Here is an 18,177-nt window from a genome sequence, read left to right on the forward strand (position 1 = left end):
CACAATGAACGGTGCAGAGCACCGTATATGGCACAGCAATGGGGCACAATGAACGGAGCAGAGCACAATGAACGGAGCAGAGCACCGTATATGGGCACAGATATGGGGCACAATGAACGGTGCAGAGCACCGTATATGGCACAGCAATGGGGCACAATGAACGGTGCAGAGCACTGTATATGGCACAGCAATGGGGCACAATGAACGGTGCAGAGCACCGTATATGGCACAGCAATGGGGCACAATGAACGGTGCAGAGCACCGTATATGGCACAGCAATGGGGCACAATGAACGGTGCAGAGCACCGTATATGGCACAGCTATGGGGCACAATGAACGGTGCAGAGCACAGCTATTGGGCACAGCTATGGGGAAATAATGAACGGTGTAGAGCACTATATGGCACAGCTATGGGGAAATAATGATCTATTTTTATTTTTGAAATTCACCGGTAAATGCTGCATTTCCACCCTAGGCTTATACTCGAGTCAATAAGTTTTCCCAGTTTTTTGTGGCAAAATTAGGGGGGTCGGCTTATACTCGGGTCGGCTTATACTCGAGTATATACATATACACACCGCCTCCCCTGCTGCGCTGTGTTACGGAGGCCTCCACTTCACCCACACCCCTCGACCCGGCAACAAACATGGTGGAGGAGTGGGTCTTCTCCTTTCTTCAAACTGCACCTTTAACCCAATCCCACCTCTTCCCTCCCTTATCCTCCCCTCTTTTGAAGTCCATTCTGTCCGCATCTACTCTCCCTCCAACCTCCAAGTGGCCGTCATATACCGACCTCCGGGCCCGGCCACTGCCTTTATTGACCAATTCTCCACCTGGCTTCTTCACTTTCTCTCTGCTGACACTCCCACCACCATCATGGGTGACTTCAACATCCCCATTGATACCCTTCAGTCAACAGCCTCCAAACTTCTGTCCCTTACCTCATCCTTTGGACTTACTCAGTGGTCCTCCGCAGCCACCCACACGGATGGGCATACACTAGACCTGGTATTCACCCGTCTCTGCTCTCTATCTAACTTCACCACCTCCCCTCTCCCTCTATCCGACCACCATCTGCTCACCTTCTCATCCCTGTCCTCCTCACCAATCATCCATATCCAGCAACATGCGCACCCACGCAGAAACCTTGCACACCTAGACACCCACACACTCTCTGACTCCATCCTACCATTGGCATCCATATCCTCACTCCACGACACAGACAGTGCTGCTGCTTTCTACAATGCCACTCTCGCATCAGCTATTGACACGGTTGCCCCTCTCGTCCATGGCAGAGCGCGACGTATCAATAGACAACCTTGGCATAATAACACCACCAAAAAGCTAAGGCAAGTGTCCAGGGTTGCGGAGCGGCGTTGGAAGAGAACACACTCGCAAGACGACTTCACTGTATTCAAACAAGCAACACTCGTTTTTAAATCTGCACTCACCTCTGCTAAACAGGCCTACTTCACAACCCTCGTATCTTCCCTATCCCACAACCCCAAACAGTTATTCAAAACATTTAACTCCCTCCTCCGCCCCCCACTGCCCCCTCCAACCTCCCTCATCTCTGCTGAGGACTTTGCCACACACTTTAAAAATAAGATCGACCAGACAAGGCAAGACTTTATTGTTCAACCACCACAACCCCTTTGTATACCAGACCAATGCCCAAACCCCATAACCTCCCTATCCAACATCACTGAAGGGGGACTTAATTGTCTCCTCTCCAAATCCCACCTCACCACCTGTGCGCTCGACCCCATCCCATCCCACCTCCTCCCCAACCTCACCACCACACTTATCCCATCCCTAACCCACCTCTTCAACCTATCACTAACTTCTGGCACCTTCCCCTCTGCGTTCAAACATGCCACAATCACGCCTATCCTTAAAAAGCCAACCCTCGATCCAACTGCTATGTCCAGCTATCGCCCAATTAAGCTGCTCCCATTTGCTTCCAAACTCCTGGAGCAGCACGTCCATGCTGAACTCTCCTCCCACCTCTCATCTAACTCGTTGTACGACAATCTACAATCTGGTTTCCGCCCCATCACTCAACTGAGACTGCCCTGACCAAAATCACTAACGACCTACTTACCGCCAAAGCTACTGGACAATACTCTGTACTCCTCCTTCTAGACCTGTCCTCTGCTTTCGACACAGTTGACCACTGCCTCCTACTACAGATCCTCTCCTCCTTTGGCATCAAAGACCTCGCCCTATCCTGGATCGCCTCGTACCTTTCCAACCGCACATTCAGCGTCTCCCACTCCCATACTACATCCTCATCCCACCCTCTCTCTGTTGGAGTCCCCCAAGGCTCTGTTCTAGGACCCCTACTCTTCTCAATCTATACACTTGGCCTGGGACAACTCATAAAGTCCCATGGATTCCAGTACCACCTCTATGCTGACGACACTCAGATCTACCTCTCTGGCCCAGACGTCACCGCTCTGCTGTCCAGAATCCCAGAGTGCCTATCAGCCATATCCTCCTTCTCCTCTCGCTTCCTCAAACTCAATGTGGACAAATCTGAACTCATAATCTTTCCTCCATCCCACAAATCTTCCTTACTTGACCCATCTATCGCAGTCAATGACATCATGCTTTCCCCTGTACCCGAAGTCCGCTGCCTCGGAGTAACCTTCGACTCTGCCCTGTCCTTCAAACCATACATCCAAGCTCTTTCCACCTCCTGTCGCCTCCAGCTCAAAAATATCTCCAGGATCCGTCCTTTCCTCAACCCCCAGTCTACTAAAATGCTTGTGCACGCCCTCATCATTTCCCGCCTTGACTACTGCAACATCCTTTTCTGTGGCCTCCCTGCTAACACCCTTGCACCTCTCCAGTCCATCCTTAACTCTGCTGCCCGACTAATCCATCTCTCTCCTCGCTACTCCTCCGCTTCCCCCCTCTGCAAATCTCTTCACTGGCTCCCATTCCCTCAGCGTATCCAGTTCAAATTGCTAATACTGACCTACAAAGCCATCCACAACCTGTCTCCTCCATATATCTCTGAACTAATCTCTCGATATCTTCCCTCACGTGACCTCCGGTCCTCCCAAGACCTCCTTCTCTCCTCCACACTTATTCGCTCCTCATCCAATCGCCTCCAAGACTTCTCCCGAATATCCCCCATCCTCTGGAACTCTCTGCCCCAACACGTCCGACTATCAACCACAGTCGGATCCTTCAGACGGAACCTGAAAACTCATCTCTTCAGGAAAGCCTACAGCCTGCACTGACACCGCTGCTGCCTCATCACCAACGAAGCTACCGCCTCACCAACACCGGAGCTACCGCCTCACCAACACCGGAGCTACCGCCTCACCAACACCGGAGCTACCGCCTCACCAACACCGGAGCTCCTGCAACCCTCAACCTACTGTCTCCTTCCCCATAATCCTGTAGAATGTAAGCCCGCAAGGGCAGGGTCCTCGCCCCTCTGTATCAGTCCGTCATTGTTAGTTTGTTTACTGTATGTGATATTTGTAACTTGTATGTAACCCCTTCTCATGTACAGCACCATGGAATCAATGGTGCTATATAAATTAATAATAATAATAATAATAATAATAATAATAATAATAATAATAATAATTTTATATATATATATATATATATATTTTTTTTTTTTTCATTCATTCATTCTATCTCTCTATCAGGTGGATAAAAATCAATGTTTTTTTTGTTTTTTTAAATAAATTTAAAAAAAATATCGGATTTTTTTTATTTAAATCGGATTTTTTTTATTTAAATCGGATTTTTTTTTATTAAAATCGGATTTTTTTTATTTAAATCGGATTTTTTTTTATTTAAATTGGATTTTTTTTCAATAAACTGCTTTTTGAGGAAAATATTTTACCTGGTTCTTCCATCATGAGATAAAGCCGAGTTGTTTAACTCAGTAGAATAAAGGCTGTATATGTGTAACATTCACAATGCCATGCTCTTCCAGAGGTTTCTGTAGGATTAGTGGGCAGTTTCTCTCCTATATTATCACAGACGCTCGCTTTACTTACGCAGTTCTCAAAACTGAATTGGACTCCGCAGAGGTCCCAGCCTCTTCTTCACGGCAAAAATGTTACAATATGAACAGAGTTGAGAAAAAGACCTTAATCCTATTGTTCTACAAACCTATGAATACAGAATCAACCCCTTCAGTGCCAAGTCCAAGAAGTTAGACAATATGTTTTTGATTGTTTGGAGTGGAATAGATCTGCACAACACAAGAAGAATGTGAATCTAAGTGTGAGGAGGAGGAAGGGCAAGCAGACAAGAAAATGAAAGTGAAACTTTGAGCACAATACTGCAGCATAGCCACAGACAGACAAGTCTGGATCTGTTTGTGTGTACGATCTGAGGTTTATTACATTCTTTCCTTATAGTGGCAGCAGGCTGTAAAAGAGACCCAGTTTGGGAATATTTTAATGAAGCTCCTTCGCCTATCGGTAAGGCAGGCATGCGTGCAAAATGCAAACGATGCAACAAAGAGATGCAAGGCCTGGTGGCACGAATGAGGCAACATCATGAGAAGTGCGGTGATGAAGATGACCAAAGAAACACTTCTGAACAGGCAGGATCTTCAGGTTGGTAAACATTTTTATTGAATCCTATTTCTAAAGACTGAACTGTCATGTGTGAGAAAAATTATATTTCTTATTATTACTGCATGTTACTGTCATTTGGTACAGTTATGAAGAAAAACAAATATTCCTTTTGGGGCAGGGGCAGTGATGTGTTGTGTACAATAAGCAGAAATTGTATAAACAATAAAATAACAGCATTGACTTTTTTTGTTTAGGGGAATTCATGGATTCTGGAAACTATCCACCTCCAAGATCACCATCATCCTGTTCTACAGTTTCAGAGTTATCCATCCAGGATAGTGCTTCATTAGCAGCAGCATCATCATCAGACACCCACAGCCACATATCACCATCACCCAAAAGGAAGAAAAAACCTTTACCTCCTGGAACCACCATAGATAGGTTTGTGATAAGAACTAGCAGATTAGAAAAAGAGTTGATTGATGAAAAAATTGCCCAGTTTATTTATCCAACGAACTCTTCTTTCCGTCTGAGAACCCACATTTCATTAATATGGTTCAGTCACGGAGACCAGGATACAGTCCACCCAGCAGAGCTGATGTTGCAGGGAAACTACTGGATCAAGTGTATGACAGAGAAATGGAGCAATGTGCAACAGCTCTGGAGGGTAAAATTGTTAACCTAAGTATTGATGGGTGGAGTAATGTCCACAATGATCCTATTGTATGTGCTTGTATAACAGAAGAAGGTAAAGTCTTCCTTGCACAAACAACTGATACGTCAGGAAATGCACACACAGCAGAATACTTACAAGAAGTGGCAGTAAAAGCTATAACGACATGTGAACAAAAATTCAAATGTCTAGTACGCAGTTTGGTCACTGACAATGCTGCAAACGTATCCAAGATGAGAAGAGATTTAGAAGAGCAGGGAGGGAATACAAAGCTGCTAATAACATATGGTTGCAGTGCTCATTTGCTGCACCTCTTAGCCAAAGACTTAAGTGTTCCAGAAATAAAGGCTAATGTTGTTGAAATTGCTAAATACTTCCGTAATAATCATTTTGCTGCAGCAACCCTGAAAAGGATGGGTGGAACCAAGCTAACGCTCCCACAAGATGTTAGATGGAACTCTGTGGTGGACTGTTTTGAGCAGTATATCAAAAACTGGCCTATTCTGATGACACTTTGTGAAGAAAATCGAGATAAAATAGATGGCACTGTCACGGCCAAAATCCTCAACATTGGGCTTAAGAGAAATGTTGAACATATGCTGAGCTTCCTGAAACCCATCTCTCAAGCTTTAAACAAAATACAGAAAAATAGCTGTTTTATTGCGGATGCTGTTGAAATTTGGCAGGAACTGAGTGAACACTTAAAAACAGAACTACACATGGACAGAATTAAATTACAAGCAGTAAACAAACGAATGGGACAAGCACTGACTCCAGCTCATTTTTTGGCAAATATTGTCAATATCCAATATCAGGGTCAAAACCTAAGTGCTGAGGAAGAGGAGTTAGCTATGACATGGGTATCCAGCAATCATCCATCTTTAATGCCAACTATAATAAACTTCAGAGCTAAGGGGGAACCATTCAAGAAATATATGTTTGCTGAAGATATTTTAAGGAAGGTCACACCAGTAAACTGGTGGAAGTCACTTAAGCGCTTGGATTTAGAGACTGTTCAAGTAATGATTTCACTTTTAACAGCAGTAGCTTCTTCTGCAGGCGTTGAAAGAATATTCTCTTCCTTTGGACTCATTCATTCTAAATCGAGAAATCGGTTGGGACCCAATAAAGCAGGAAAGCTTGTTTTTCTTTTCCAAATTATGAATAGGAACAAAGAAGAAGATGATGATGAAGATGACGACAAGTGAGCTACAGAGGACAGCAGGGACAGTAGTATTTAAGTTTTTCATGTGTCGGCTGGGCTGACAGTCTAAGTTTCTTATAAAATATATATATATATATATATATATATATATATATATATATATATATATATATATATATATATATATATATATATATATATATATATATTTTGTTTAGCCAAATTAGTTAACAAACATGGATGTTTGTTTAACCCCTTCATGACCCAGCCTATTTTGACCTTAAAGACCTTACCGTTTTTTGCAATTCTGACCAGTGTCCCTTTATGAGGTAACAACTCAGGAACGCTTCAACGGATCCTAGCGGTTCTGAGATTGTTTTTTCGTGACATATTGGGCTTCATGTTAGTGGTAAATTTAGGTCAATAAATTCTGCGTTTATTTGTGATAAAAACGGAAATTTGGCGAAAATTTCGCAATTTTCACATTTTGAATTTTTATTCTGTTAAACCAGAGAGTTATGTGACACAAAATAGTTAATAAATAACATTTCCCACATGTATACTTTACATCAGCACAATTTTGGAAACAAAATTTTTTTTTGCTAGGAAGTTATAAGGGTTAAAATTTGACCAGCGATTTCTCATTTTTACAACGAAATTTACAAAACCATTTTTTTTTAGGGACCACCTCACATTTGAAGTCAGTTTGAGGGGTCTATATGGCTGAAAATACCCAAAAGTGACACCATTCTAAAAACTGCACCCCTCAAGGTACTCAAAACCACATTCAAGAAGTTTATTAACCCTTCAGGTGCTTCACAGCAGCAGAAGCAACATGGAAGGAAAAAATGAACATTTAACTTTTTAGTCACAAAAATTATCTTTTAGCAACAATTTTTTCATTTTCCCAATGGTAAAAGGAGAATCTGAACCACGAAAGTTGTTGTCCAATTTGTCCCGAGTACGCTGATACCTCATATGTGGGGGTAAACCACTGTTTGGGCGCACGGCAGGGCTTGGAAGGGAAGGAGCGCCATTTGACTTTTTGAATGAAAAATTGGCTCCACTCTTTAGCGGACACCATGTCACGTTTGGAGAGCCTCCGAGTGCCTAAAAATTGGAGCTCCCCCACAAGTGACCCCATTTTGGAAACTAGACGCCCCAAGGAACTTATCTAGATGCATAGTGAGCACTTTGAACCTCCAGGTGCTTCACAAATTGATCCGTAAAAATGAAAAAGTACTTTTTTTTTTTCACAAAAAAATTATTTTCGCCTCAATTTTTTCATTTTCACATAGGCAATAGGATAAAATGGATCATAAAATTTGTTGGGCAATTTCTCCCGAGTACGACGATACCTCATATGTGGGGGTAAACCACTGTTTGGGCACTCGGCAGGGCTCGGAAGGGAAGGCGCGCCATTTGACTTTTTGAATGGAAAATTAGCTCCAATTGTTAGCGGACACCATGTCGCGTTTGGAGAGCCCCTGTGTGCCTAAACATTGGAGCTTCCCCACAAGTGACCCCATTTTGGAAACTAGACCCCCAAGGAACTTATCTAGATGCATATTGAGCACTTTAAACCCCCAGGTGCTTCACAGAAGTTTATAACGCAGAGCCATGAAAATAAAAAATAATTTTCCTTTCCTCAAAAATGATTTTTTAGCCTGGAATTTCCTATTTTGCCAAGGGTAATAGGAGAAATTGGACCCAAAATGTTGTTGTCCAGTTTGTCCTGAGTACGCAGATACCCAATATGTGGGGGTAAACCACTGTTTGGGCGCACGGCAGGGCTCGGAAGGGAAGGCACGCCATTTGGCTTTTTAAATGGAAAATTAGCTCCAATCATTAGCGGACACCATGTCACGTTTGGAGAGCCCCTGTGTGCCTAAACATTGGAGATCCCCCAGAAATGACCCCATTTTGGAAACTACACCCCCAAAGGAACTAATCTAGATGTGTGGTGAGGACTTTGAACCCTCAAGTGCTTCACAGAAGTTTATAACGCAGAGCCATGAAAATTAAAAAGAAAAAAAATATTTTCTCAAAAATGATCTTTTAGCCTGCAATTTTTTATTTTCCCAAGGGTAACAGGAGAAATTTGACCCCAAATGTTGTTGTCCAGTTTCTCCTGAGTACGCCGATACCCCATATGTGGGGGTAAACCACTGTTTGGGCACAGAAGGGAAGTAGTGACTTTTGAAATGCAGACTTTGATGGAATGGTCTGCGGGCGTCACGTTGCGTTTGCAGAGCCCCTGGTGTGCCTAAACAGTAGAAACCCCCCACAAGTGACCCCATTTTAGAAACTAGACCCCCCAAGGAACTTATCTAGATATGTGGTGAGCACTTTGAACCCCCAAGTGCTTCACAGACGTTTACAACGCAGAGCCGTGAAAATAAAAATCATTTTTCTTTCCTCAAAAATGATGTTTTAGCAAGCATTTTTTTATTTTCACAAGGGTAACAGGAGAAATTGGACCCCAGTAATTGTTGTGCAGTTTATCCTGAGTATGCTGGTACCCCATATGTGGGGGTAAACCACTGTTTGGGCACACGTCGGGGCTCGGAATTGAGGGAGCACCATTTGACTTTTTGAATACGAGATTGGCTGGAATCAATGGTGGCGCCATGTTGCGTTTGGAGACCCCTGATGTGCCTAAACAGTGGTAACCCCTCAATTCTACCTCCAACACTAACCCCAACACACCCCTAACCCTAATCCCAACTGTAGTTATAACCCTAATCACAACCCTAACCCCAACCCTAATTCCAACCCTAAGGCTATGTGCCCACGTTGCGGATTCGTGTGAGATTTTTCAGCATCATTTTTGAAAAATCCGCGGGTAAAAGGCACTGCGTTTTACCTGCGGATTTACCGCGGATTGCCAGTGTTTTTGGTGCGGATTTCACCTGCGGATTCCTATTGAGGAACAGGTGTAAAACGCTGCGGAATCCGCACAAAGAATTGACATGCTGCGGAAAATACAACGCAGCGTTTCCGCGCGGTATTTTCCGCACCATGGGCACAGCGGATTTGGTTTTCCATATGTTTACATGGTACTGTAAACCTGATTGGAACACTGCTGCGGATCCGCAGCGGCCAATCCGCTGCGGATCCGCAGCCAAATCCGCACAGTGTGCACATAGCCTAATTCTAAAGGTATGTGCACACGCTGCGGAAAACGCTGCGGATCCGCAGCAGTTTCCCATGAGTTTACAGTTCAATGTAAACCTATGGGAAACAAAAATCGCTGTACACATGCTGCAGAAAAACTGCACGGAAACGCAGTGGTTTACATTCCGCAGCATGTCACTTCTTTGTGCGGATTCCGCAGCGGTTTTACAACTGCTCAAATAGAAAATCGCAGTTGTAAAACCGCAGTGAAATGCGCAGAAAAAACGCGGTAAATCCGCCATAAATCCGCAGCGGTTTAGCACTGCGGATTTATCAAATCCGCAGCGGAAAAATCCGCAGAGGACCAGAATAAGTGTGCACATACCGAAACCCTAACCCTAGCCCTAACCCTACACCTACCCCTACCCCTAGCCCCAACCCTACCCTATTCTAACATTAGTGGGAAAAAAAAAATCTTTATTTTTTTATTGTCCCTACCTATGGGGGTGACAAAGGGGGGGGGGGGGGGGGGGGGGTTCATTTATTATTTTTTTTATTTTGATCACTGAGATATAATCTATCTCAGTGATCAAAATACACTTTGGAACGAATCTGCTGGCAGGCAGATTCGGCGGGCGCACTGCGCATGCGCCCGCCATTTTGGAAGATGGCGGCGCCCGGGGAGAAGACGGACGGACACTGGCAGGATCGGTAAGTATGATGGGGTGTGGGGGGGAGCACGGAGCATGGGGGGGTGGATCGGACTGGCAGGATCGGTAAGTATGATGGGGTGTGGGGGGGAGCACGGAGCATGGGGGGGTGGATCGGAGCGCGGGGGGGGTGGAACGGAGCACGGGGGGTGGAACGGAGCACGGGGGGGTGGAACGGAGCACGGGGGGGTGGAACGGAGCACGGGGGGGTGGAACGGAGCACGGGGGGGGTGATCGGAGCACGGGGGGGGGGGGGCGGAGCACAGGACGGAGGGGAGCCGGAGCAGTGTACCGGACAGATCGGAGGGCTGGGGGGGCGATCGGTGGGTTGGGGTGGGGGCACATTAGTGTTTCCAGCCATGGCCGATGATATTGCAGTATCGGCCATGGCTGGATTGTAATATTTCACCAGTTATAATAGGTGAAATATTACAAATCGCTCTGATTGGCTGTTGAAAGTGAAACTGCCAATCAGAGCGATCGTAGCCACGGGGGGGGGTGAAGCCACCCCCCCTGGGCTAAACTACCACTCCCCCTGTCCCTGCAGATCGGGTGAAATGGGAGTTAACCCTTTCACCCGATCTGCAGGGACGCGATCTTTCCATGACGCAACATAGGCGTCATGGGTCGGATTGGCACAGACTTTCATGACGCCTACGTGGCGTCATGGGTCGGGAAGGGGTTAAGCAAATAACTTATGCTGTAATGTTGTTATTGTTTCAGTTGAATAAATCTATTTAAATTGTTATTAAGGTCAGGATTATTTTTCTCTTTCCTAAGTACAACAGAACAGTGGTGTCCAAATATGAATGATTAACCCATTAAACTGGGGAGAAAAAAGTAATATAAAAAGTGATTCTAAAAATCTTCATCTACTTGCATGTTAAAGTAGCAAGAACTAGTTTAGGTAGAAACTTTGATTTAAATCAAGCCTTACTGACTAGTGATTTAAAATATATATATATATATATATATATATATATATATATATATATATATATATATATATATATATATATATATATATATATATATATACACATATACATATACATATACACATACTCGACCAATCAGCCTTCATAAATAAACTACATACATATACTAGGGAGAGAATTACATGAAGGACCGTCTGCGAGGGAGAGAATAACATGGAGAATAGTCTGAAGGAGAGAATAACATGGAGGACAGTGTGTGAGGGAGAGAACAACATGGAGGACAGTGTGTAAGGAACAGAATAAAAATTTTCCCCGTTTTTAAGTTTATCATATGGTAAAATATAAGGTATCTTTGAAAACTATAAGTCATCCTGTAAAAAACAAGCTGTCATACAGCGATAGATGACTAAAAGTTTTGACTCTTAAAATAAAGACAGGAGAAAAAACAATGGCAGTGTGTCCAATGGGTTAAAACATAAATGTAAGCACCAATGTTTATATGAATACTAGATGGTGACTTGATTCTAACGCATCGGGTGTCTACTATATAATCGTCTAATTCTGTCTGTTTGTCTATAACGGAAAACCCACGTCGCCGATTGGTCTCGCCAGCTGCCCGCAACTAATCAGCGATATTGGCACAACCCGGCTGCGAATTGGCCCGGGATTTGAACCACGCTTTGCTGATTGGTCGCGGCCAGCCGCGACCAATCAGCGATATTGGTGCGGGATTTAAACCCCACTGCGCTGATATTGTATATATTTTACCCGTAAATCCTGTGTATTCATTGAATTATTCTTAAATATTCATAAATAAACTACCTACATATTCTAGAACACCCGATGCGTTAGAATCGGGCCACCATCTAGTCTCGTATAAAATCTAAAGCTACAAGAGTATCTATACCTAAAGAGAGAGACAAAGCACAAGACCACTTAACTTGGTACACAGTGATGTATGTGGACCTATGAAACGGACCACATCAGGAGGTAATAAATATATGGTGACCTTCATAGATGACTACTCAAGATACACAGTCACATACTTGATAAAGAACAAACGTGGGGGTGTAGCCGTGATTTTGTTACCACCAGTACATATCAGGGTAGGCCTAATAAAAGAATTTTGTAAAGGCAATGGATAAAAATACAAAAGCATTCAACTAGATGCAAATGTAAGAAATTAATCTTTAAAAGGGACTTTAGAAAAAAAGGTATGTAGTTGCTAACAGAGGCAATTACCAGTCTTTACCCGTTGCCAGTCACTGACCATTCCTGCCAGAGATTCAGCTACTCCCTGTCAACAGAGCAGCAGTTTCTCTTCCTGTTGACATGGCAGGACTAGTGGTGTCATGTTGATTGACAGTCAGCTTCCCCCAATTAGGCAGTGGAAGCCAGCTGTCAAATCAGCATGATACCAGTAGTCCAGCCCTGTCAACAGGAGGAGAAATTGCTTCTCTGTTGACAGGAAGTAGCGTTATCTCTGACAGGAGCGGTCAATGAATGACACCAGGTACAACAGACAGGTAGTTGTCTCTGTTAGCAACAACATACTTGTGAAGTCCCGGATATCTCCTTTAAAGATTAATTTCTTACATTCACAGATAAAGTTTATTTCCACCAAACTGCGGAGCAGTGAGCGAAAAGCATGGTGAGAGATTACACCAATATATTGCGGCTATGGAGAAAAGATTTAAAGAAAATGAAATCCATCAATGCTTACAGATCACTGTTGGGAATTTTAAGAGAAGATACATTGCCGGAGTACAAGAAACGCAAAAAAGTGGTAACCGAATAGAGAACAAATCTTGTAGCACCATATATGTGTGTTAAAATTCGCAATAGTGCTTACACATGTTTTAGTTATTTGAATGGTCATTAAGTTTCCTCTAAAATAATTTGAAAATGGTCAAAATATTCTGAATCTTTGTACTTGCAAAAATAATCTTTTAAAGTACTGAAACTTTTTGCATTAACATGTAGCAGTAAAAAGGAAAAATCTTCGATATCATGAATGCCGGAGGTCAAAATAATTCAGAAATGGCTAAGTTCAAAACAGAATCTGTTTACCCATATAATCAGTTAAAAAATTTCATTGGTTAAACTCTATGCCTACATACAGTCTTGTATTATATATATATCCTTAGGAGTGAAGACATGCGTCATTCTTACCGGATGTTCTGTCACTTCTAGTCCATTTTCCATAACTGCAGTCTGCTTTAGGTCAATCAAGTGCTCTATAAAAACATAGAACAAAAAATGTCATTCATATGTATTAAAATCTTTCTGCAGCATCTTTGAATTGAAAACAGAAAGGGCAGCTTTTTAAGATGTATTCATTTTTTTTAATCAGATATACATATATAGAAATACAAAATACATTATTGACCAAGTCCACAGACATGAGCAGTGGAATTGATATAGTCTGCGCACAAAATCCTATGACATGTACATAAAAACTTCCGAAACGCATTTTTTGAAACACACCTCACGCTCCTATCTTTTTTACATCAGACATGTGCTGATGGGAGACACTACTGCACGGGCGCTGCTATATCAGAGCTGAAACTCGCAAGTGTTCGGAGATAGGCTAAGTGACATTATCTACTAACGAGGTGTATATATACAGTACAGACCAAAAGTTTGGACACCTCATTTAAAGCCTTGAGAAAGGATACTATATCCGAAACGTTGCCACGCCGTTCAGGCATTAAAGCCTGTTTTTCTTTAATTTTTGTGCTGTTTTCCTTTTTTTATTTCTATTATTGGAAGCCATTTGAACATTGGTTGGGAAAGCGCTGAACAACAATTAGGCTCAGGGTGCCAATACTTTTGTCTGGCCCATTTTTGGAGTTTTGTGTGAAATGATCAATGTTTTGCTTTTTCTCATTTTTTTGCTCATTCTCTTTTGTGTTTTCTCATTTAAGACAAATTAAATGAAGATAATACCAAAGAATTTGTGATTGCAATCATTTTCAGGAAGAAACTGATTATCATCTGACAGAATTGCAGGGGTGTCAATACTTTTGGCCATGACTGTATGATTATAACTGAAATGTCTATCTGCACATTATATTTACTGAATAATGTACTCTACTACCAGCAGAATATCCATATTGAATCAGGAGCCAGATATAATGCTCCATACAGTTTATGATGGGCCCCATACGATGCTCCATAAAGTTCATGATGGGCCCCATAAGATGCTCCATAAAGTTCATGATGGGCCCCATACAAAAATATGCCCCATATAATGCTGCACAAAGGTTAATAATGGCCGCATAAGATGCTCCATATTAAAATGTGCCCCATATAATGCTGCATAAAAGGTTAATAAGATGCTCCATAGAATAAGATGCTCCATTGAATAATATGCCCCATATGCTGCTGCAAATGAAAAAAAACAAAAAAAAAATTACATACTCACCTCTCGTCGCTGGGGGCTAGATGTCGGGGTCCTGAGCAGGTAGGTGGGGACACCGATGCGCTATGGGGTGAGGTGTCGGTGTCACCTCTGGCTCAGGCACCCGGCACTTGCGATATTCACCTGTCCCCGTTCCACAGCCGCGCGCCGCTGTGTTTTCCGGGTCTCTGAAGTGACTGTTCAGGCAGTGGGCGCATACTAAACATGTCATCGCACCCTCTGACCTGAACGTCACAGCCAGAGGACATGGAAGACACAGCACGGTGGTGGAACGGGGACAGGTGAGGATCGCATGGCTCACCCTCCCAGGATTGACGCGCCCAGGAGTGTGTCAAAACACTAGGACTGGGTCTTCCTTCATTACACCACAAATGGCACCACTCTCAGATTGATACTTCTGGCCTCAATTACATCATCTCTGTGGCTGGCTGAAATCTTGTGCCATTACTGCCCAGATCCTATTCATTTGCAACTAGTGGCTAGAACATTGGGGTTTTTAGTTTACACAAGCCTGACTAGTATTCCCATGTTGCTAGTAACTTGGAGCATTACACTGCTTAGGACAAAGTCAATTTTCACAAAGCGCATGTGCCTCCAGCATGTAACATGTGGACGAGGGAAGACCACTGTGAAAATTATTCGCAGCTACTGCCACAAAATTTTGCACAGTCACACGTCTGGACCCCGAGAGCGTCATAGGCTATATAGTGAGGTGAAATTTTAACCCCGCGCATTCCAATTCACCAAACAATTTTGCCCCTATCTACATAATGGGGAAAAAAGTGAAAGGAAAAGTGTTGGAAGCGTCGCAGCTACAGCAACAAAATTTTGCACAGTCACACGTCTGGACCCTGAGAGCGTCATAGGCTTCGTTGTGAGGTGAAATTTTAACCCCGCGCTTTCCAATTCACCAAACAATTTTGCCCCTATCTACATAATGGGGAAAAAAGTGAAAGGAAAAGTGTTGGAGGCAAATTGACAGCTGCCAGATGTGAACAAGGGGGACTTAAAGAATGAGAGCGATGGCGCCAAAGAGTATATACCGATCAGTTGCTAAGGTGGGACCCCGACATGGGATACTCACCACACACGGGGATATGAACACACACACAAAATGCGCCACACACTACCACGAGCTTGAACACATATACCACCCTCAGCACACATTTCACCACACATACACCAACCTCGCCACATAAAAGTCGAAACACAGAAGTCGCCGCTCAAAACTCACCACGCGCAAAACTCGCCACATGCAAAAAATAGGCTCACGCAAAACTCGCCACAAGTGCAAAACTCACCTCATGGAAAACTCGCCACACACAAAACTTGCACATGCGGAAAATTGCCACATGCACAAAATTTGCAACACATGCAAAAGTTGCCTCACACAAAACTTGCACATACTCAAAAGGCACCAGACATAAAACTCACCACGTGCAAAACTCGCCATGCGCAAAACTTGCTGCACACAACTTGCTACACTAACCTGTCACATGCAACTCGACACACAAAAAGTTGCTACACGCATGTTGCCACACACAACTCAACACACACAACTTGACAAACGAAACTCGCCCTAAAACACACACAAGTCTGGTATTAGCCTTCAAAAATAAAATTCTGATTAATAAGCAGACAAACTACAAGAGCAACAAATGTACCATATAGGAAATACGGCAGCTGTCAGTCACATAATCTGTCTATTATGTGTATGTGTGAGCTAATATATACTGCCAGGGGGAGGGCTTCCTGTTGGCTGGGGATTTATCAGGCTGCCAATTTATCTTACAAATACTGAGGTAAAAATACTGAGCAAATAACGTGTTAACGAGGTCTAATACAGGAGATCACACAGGTATATACTATATACAGGGGAGATGACACAGGTATATACTATATAAAGGAGGAGATGACATACAGGTACATACTATATACAGGAGGAGATGACATACAGGTATATACTATATACAGGAGCAGATTACCTACAGGTATATACTATATACAGAAGGAGATGACACAGATATATACTATATACAGGGGAGATGACAGGTATATACTATATACAGGAGGAGATGACATACAGGTATATACTATATATAGAAGGAGATGACATACAGGTATATACTATATATAGGAGGAGATGACATACAGGTATATACTATATATAGGAGGAGATGACATACAGGTATATACTATATATAGGAGGAGATGACATACAGGTATATACTATATACAGGGGAGATGACAGCAGGTATATACTATATACAGGGGAGATGACATACAGGTATATACTATATACAGGAGATGACATACAGGTGTATACTATATATATAAGGGAGATGACAAACATGTATATACTGAGGTGAAAATGAGAGGTGTGAGGTGAAAATGAAAAGGTGTGAGTGCAAAATGAGAGGAGTGAGGGAAAATAGTGTAGTGATCGGAAAATGACAGATGTGAGGTCGAAATGACAAGTGTTAGGCGGGAATGAGAGGAGTGAGGGAGAAAATGAGAGATGTGAGGTTGAAATGACAAGTGTTAGGGGGGAATGAGAGGAGTGAGGGAGAAAATGAGAGGTGTGAGGGAGAAAATGAGAGATGTGAGGGGAAAATTAAAGATGTGATTGGGAAAATGAGAGGCGTGATGGGAAAATAAGAGAAGTGACGTGCTATAACTAACCACAGATATTTACTATGCCCAGGCAACGCCGGGCTCTTCAGCTAGTATTATACTAAATCATGACAGGGAAAATATGGGGAAAAAAATGCTGCGCTAATGGTGTGGAAAATTCTGCGCTGAAAAGCTGCGGATTAAAAAGGAGCATGTCACTTTTGTGCGGATCTGCAGCGTTTTTGTACCCATACCACTATAGAAATCCGCAGGGGGAAAAAAAAACGCATGAAATCCGCACAAAATCCACAGCAAATCCGCATTAAAAACGCATCAAATCCGCACCTGCGTTTCCTGCCAAGAGATGCAGAATTCGCACAAAAAAATCCAGAGGTTAATCCGCAACGTGTGTGCACATACCCTAAGGCAGACTAAAATTAAATGTATATTTAATGAACCTACATATATGGTTTATCTAAAAAAAAAAAAAAAAAAAGTATCTAATCATTTATGATCCGTAGAAATATAGGATTGCTAGAAAAAGACTACTTAAACAATTGCTATCTCAATTTTTGGATAGTAGCGATGCTCACCTTTCAAGTTAATTAATTTCACTTTTATCATTCGGTAAAACTGCTATCTCAAGGTAGTACAGTTATATGAACAGGTTATTACTGATATACATTCATCTAGCCAATTTAATACCTGACCCATTTCACCTAATTCCTTCCATTAAGCTCCAACCAGGTGTGACTATGCATGTCTGCCAAGGACAGCACTGGTCAATTTGTGACTTAGCAACTAAAAGGTTTCCAAAGCAACTCAGCACAGATTGGTTTCATTTAGCCTTCCTTCAAATATACTTTATATAATATATAATTTAAGTGTTTTTCAAAGCATTTTTTCTCTTGATACTTTGTGTATTTTTCTGTATTTTCATTAATGCGAATCTCAAGGGCTATGCTAGTGAGCCCAAGATGT

The 18,177-nt window shown here is 42.7% G+C and overlaps 1 protein-coding gene across 3 annotated transcripts in view; it reads right to left on the reverse strand.

Moving 5' to 3' along the window:
- EYA3 (EYA transcriptional coactivator and phosphatase 3) overlaps positions 1-18,177 on the reverse strand; it is a 317,510-nt gene that overhangs the window by 258,729 nt on the left and 40,604 nt on the right. For all 3 annotated transcript variants that reach the window (XM_069756641.1, XM_069756639.1, XM_069756640.1), the window contains exon 2: positions 13,332-13,396. In XM_069756641.1, coding sequence (XP_069612742.1) covers positions 13,332-13,364 — 33 coding nt within the window. In that variant the 5' untranslated portion in view covers positions 13,365-13,396. The remainder of the gene's footprint in view (positions 1-13,331; positions 13,397-18,177) is intronic.

This window comes from Ranitomeya imitator, chromosome 3 (assembly GCF_032444005.1).
Source record: "Ranitomeya imitator isolate aRanImi1 chromosome 3, aRanImi1.pri, whole genome shotgun sequence".
In the NCBI taxonomy this organism is placed as follows: domain Eukaryota; kingdom Metazoa; phylum Chordata; class Amphibia; order Anura; family Dendrobatidae; genus Ranitomeya; species Ranitomeya imitator.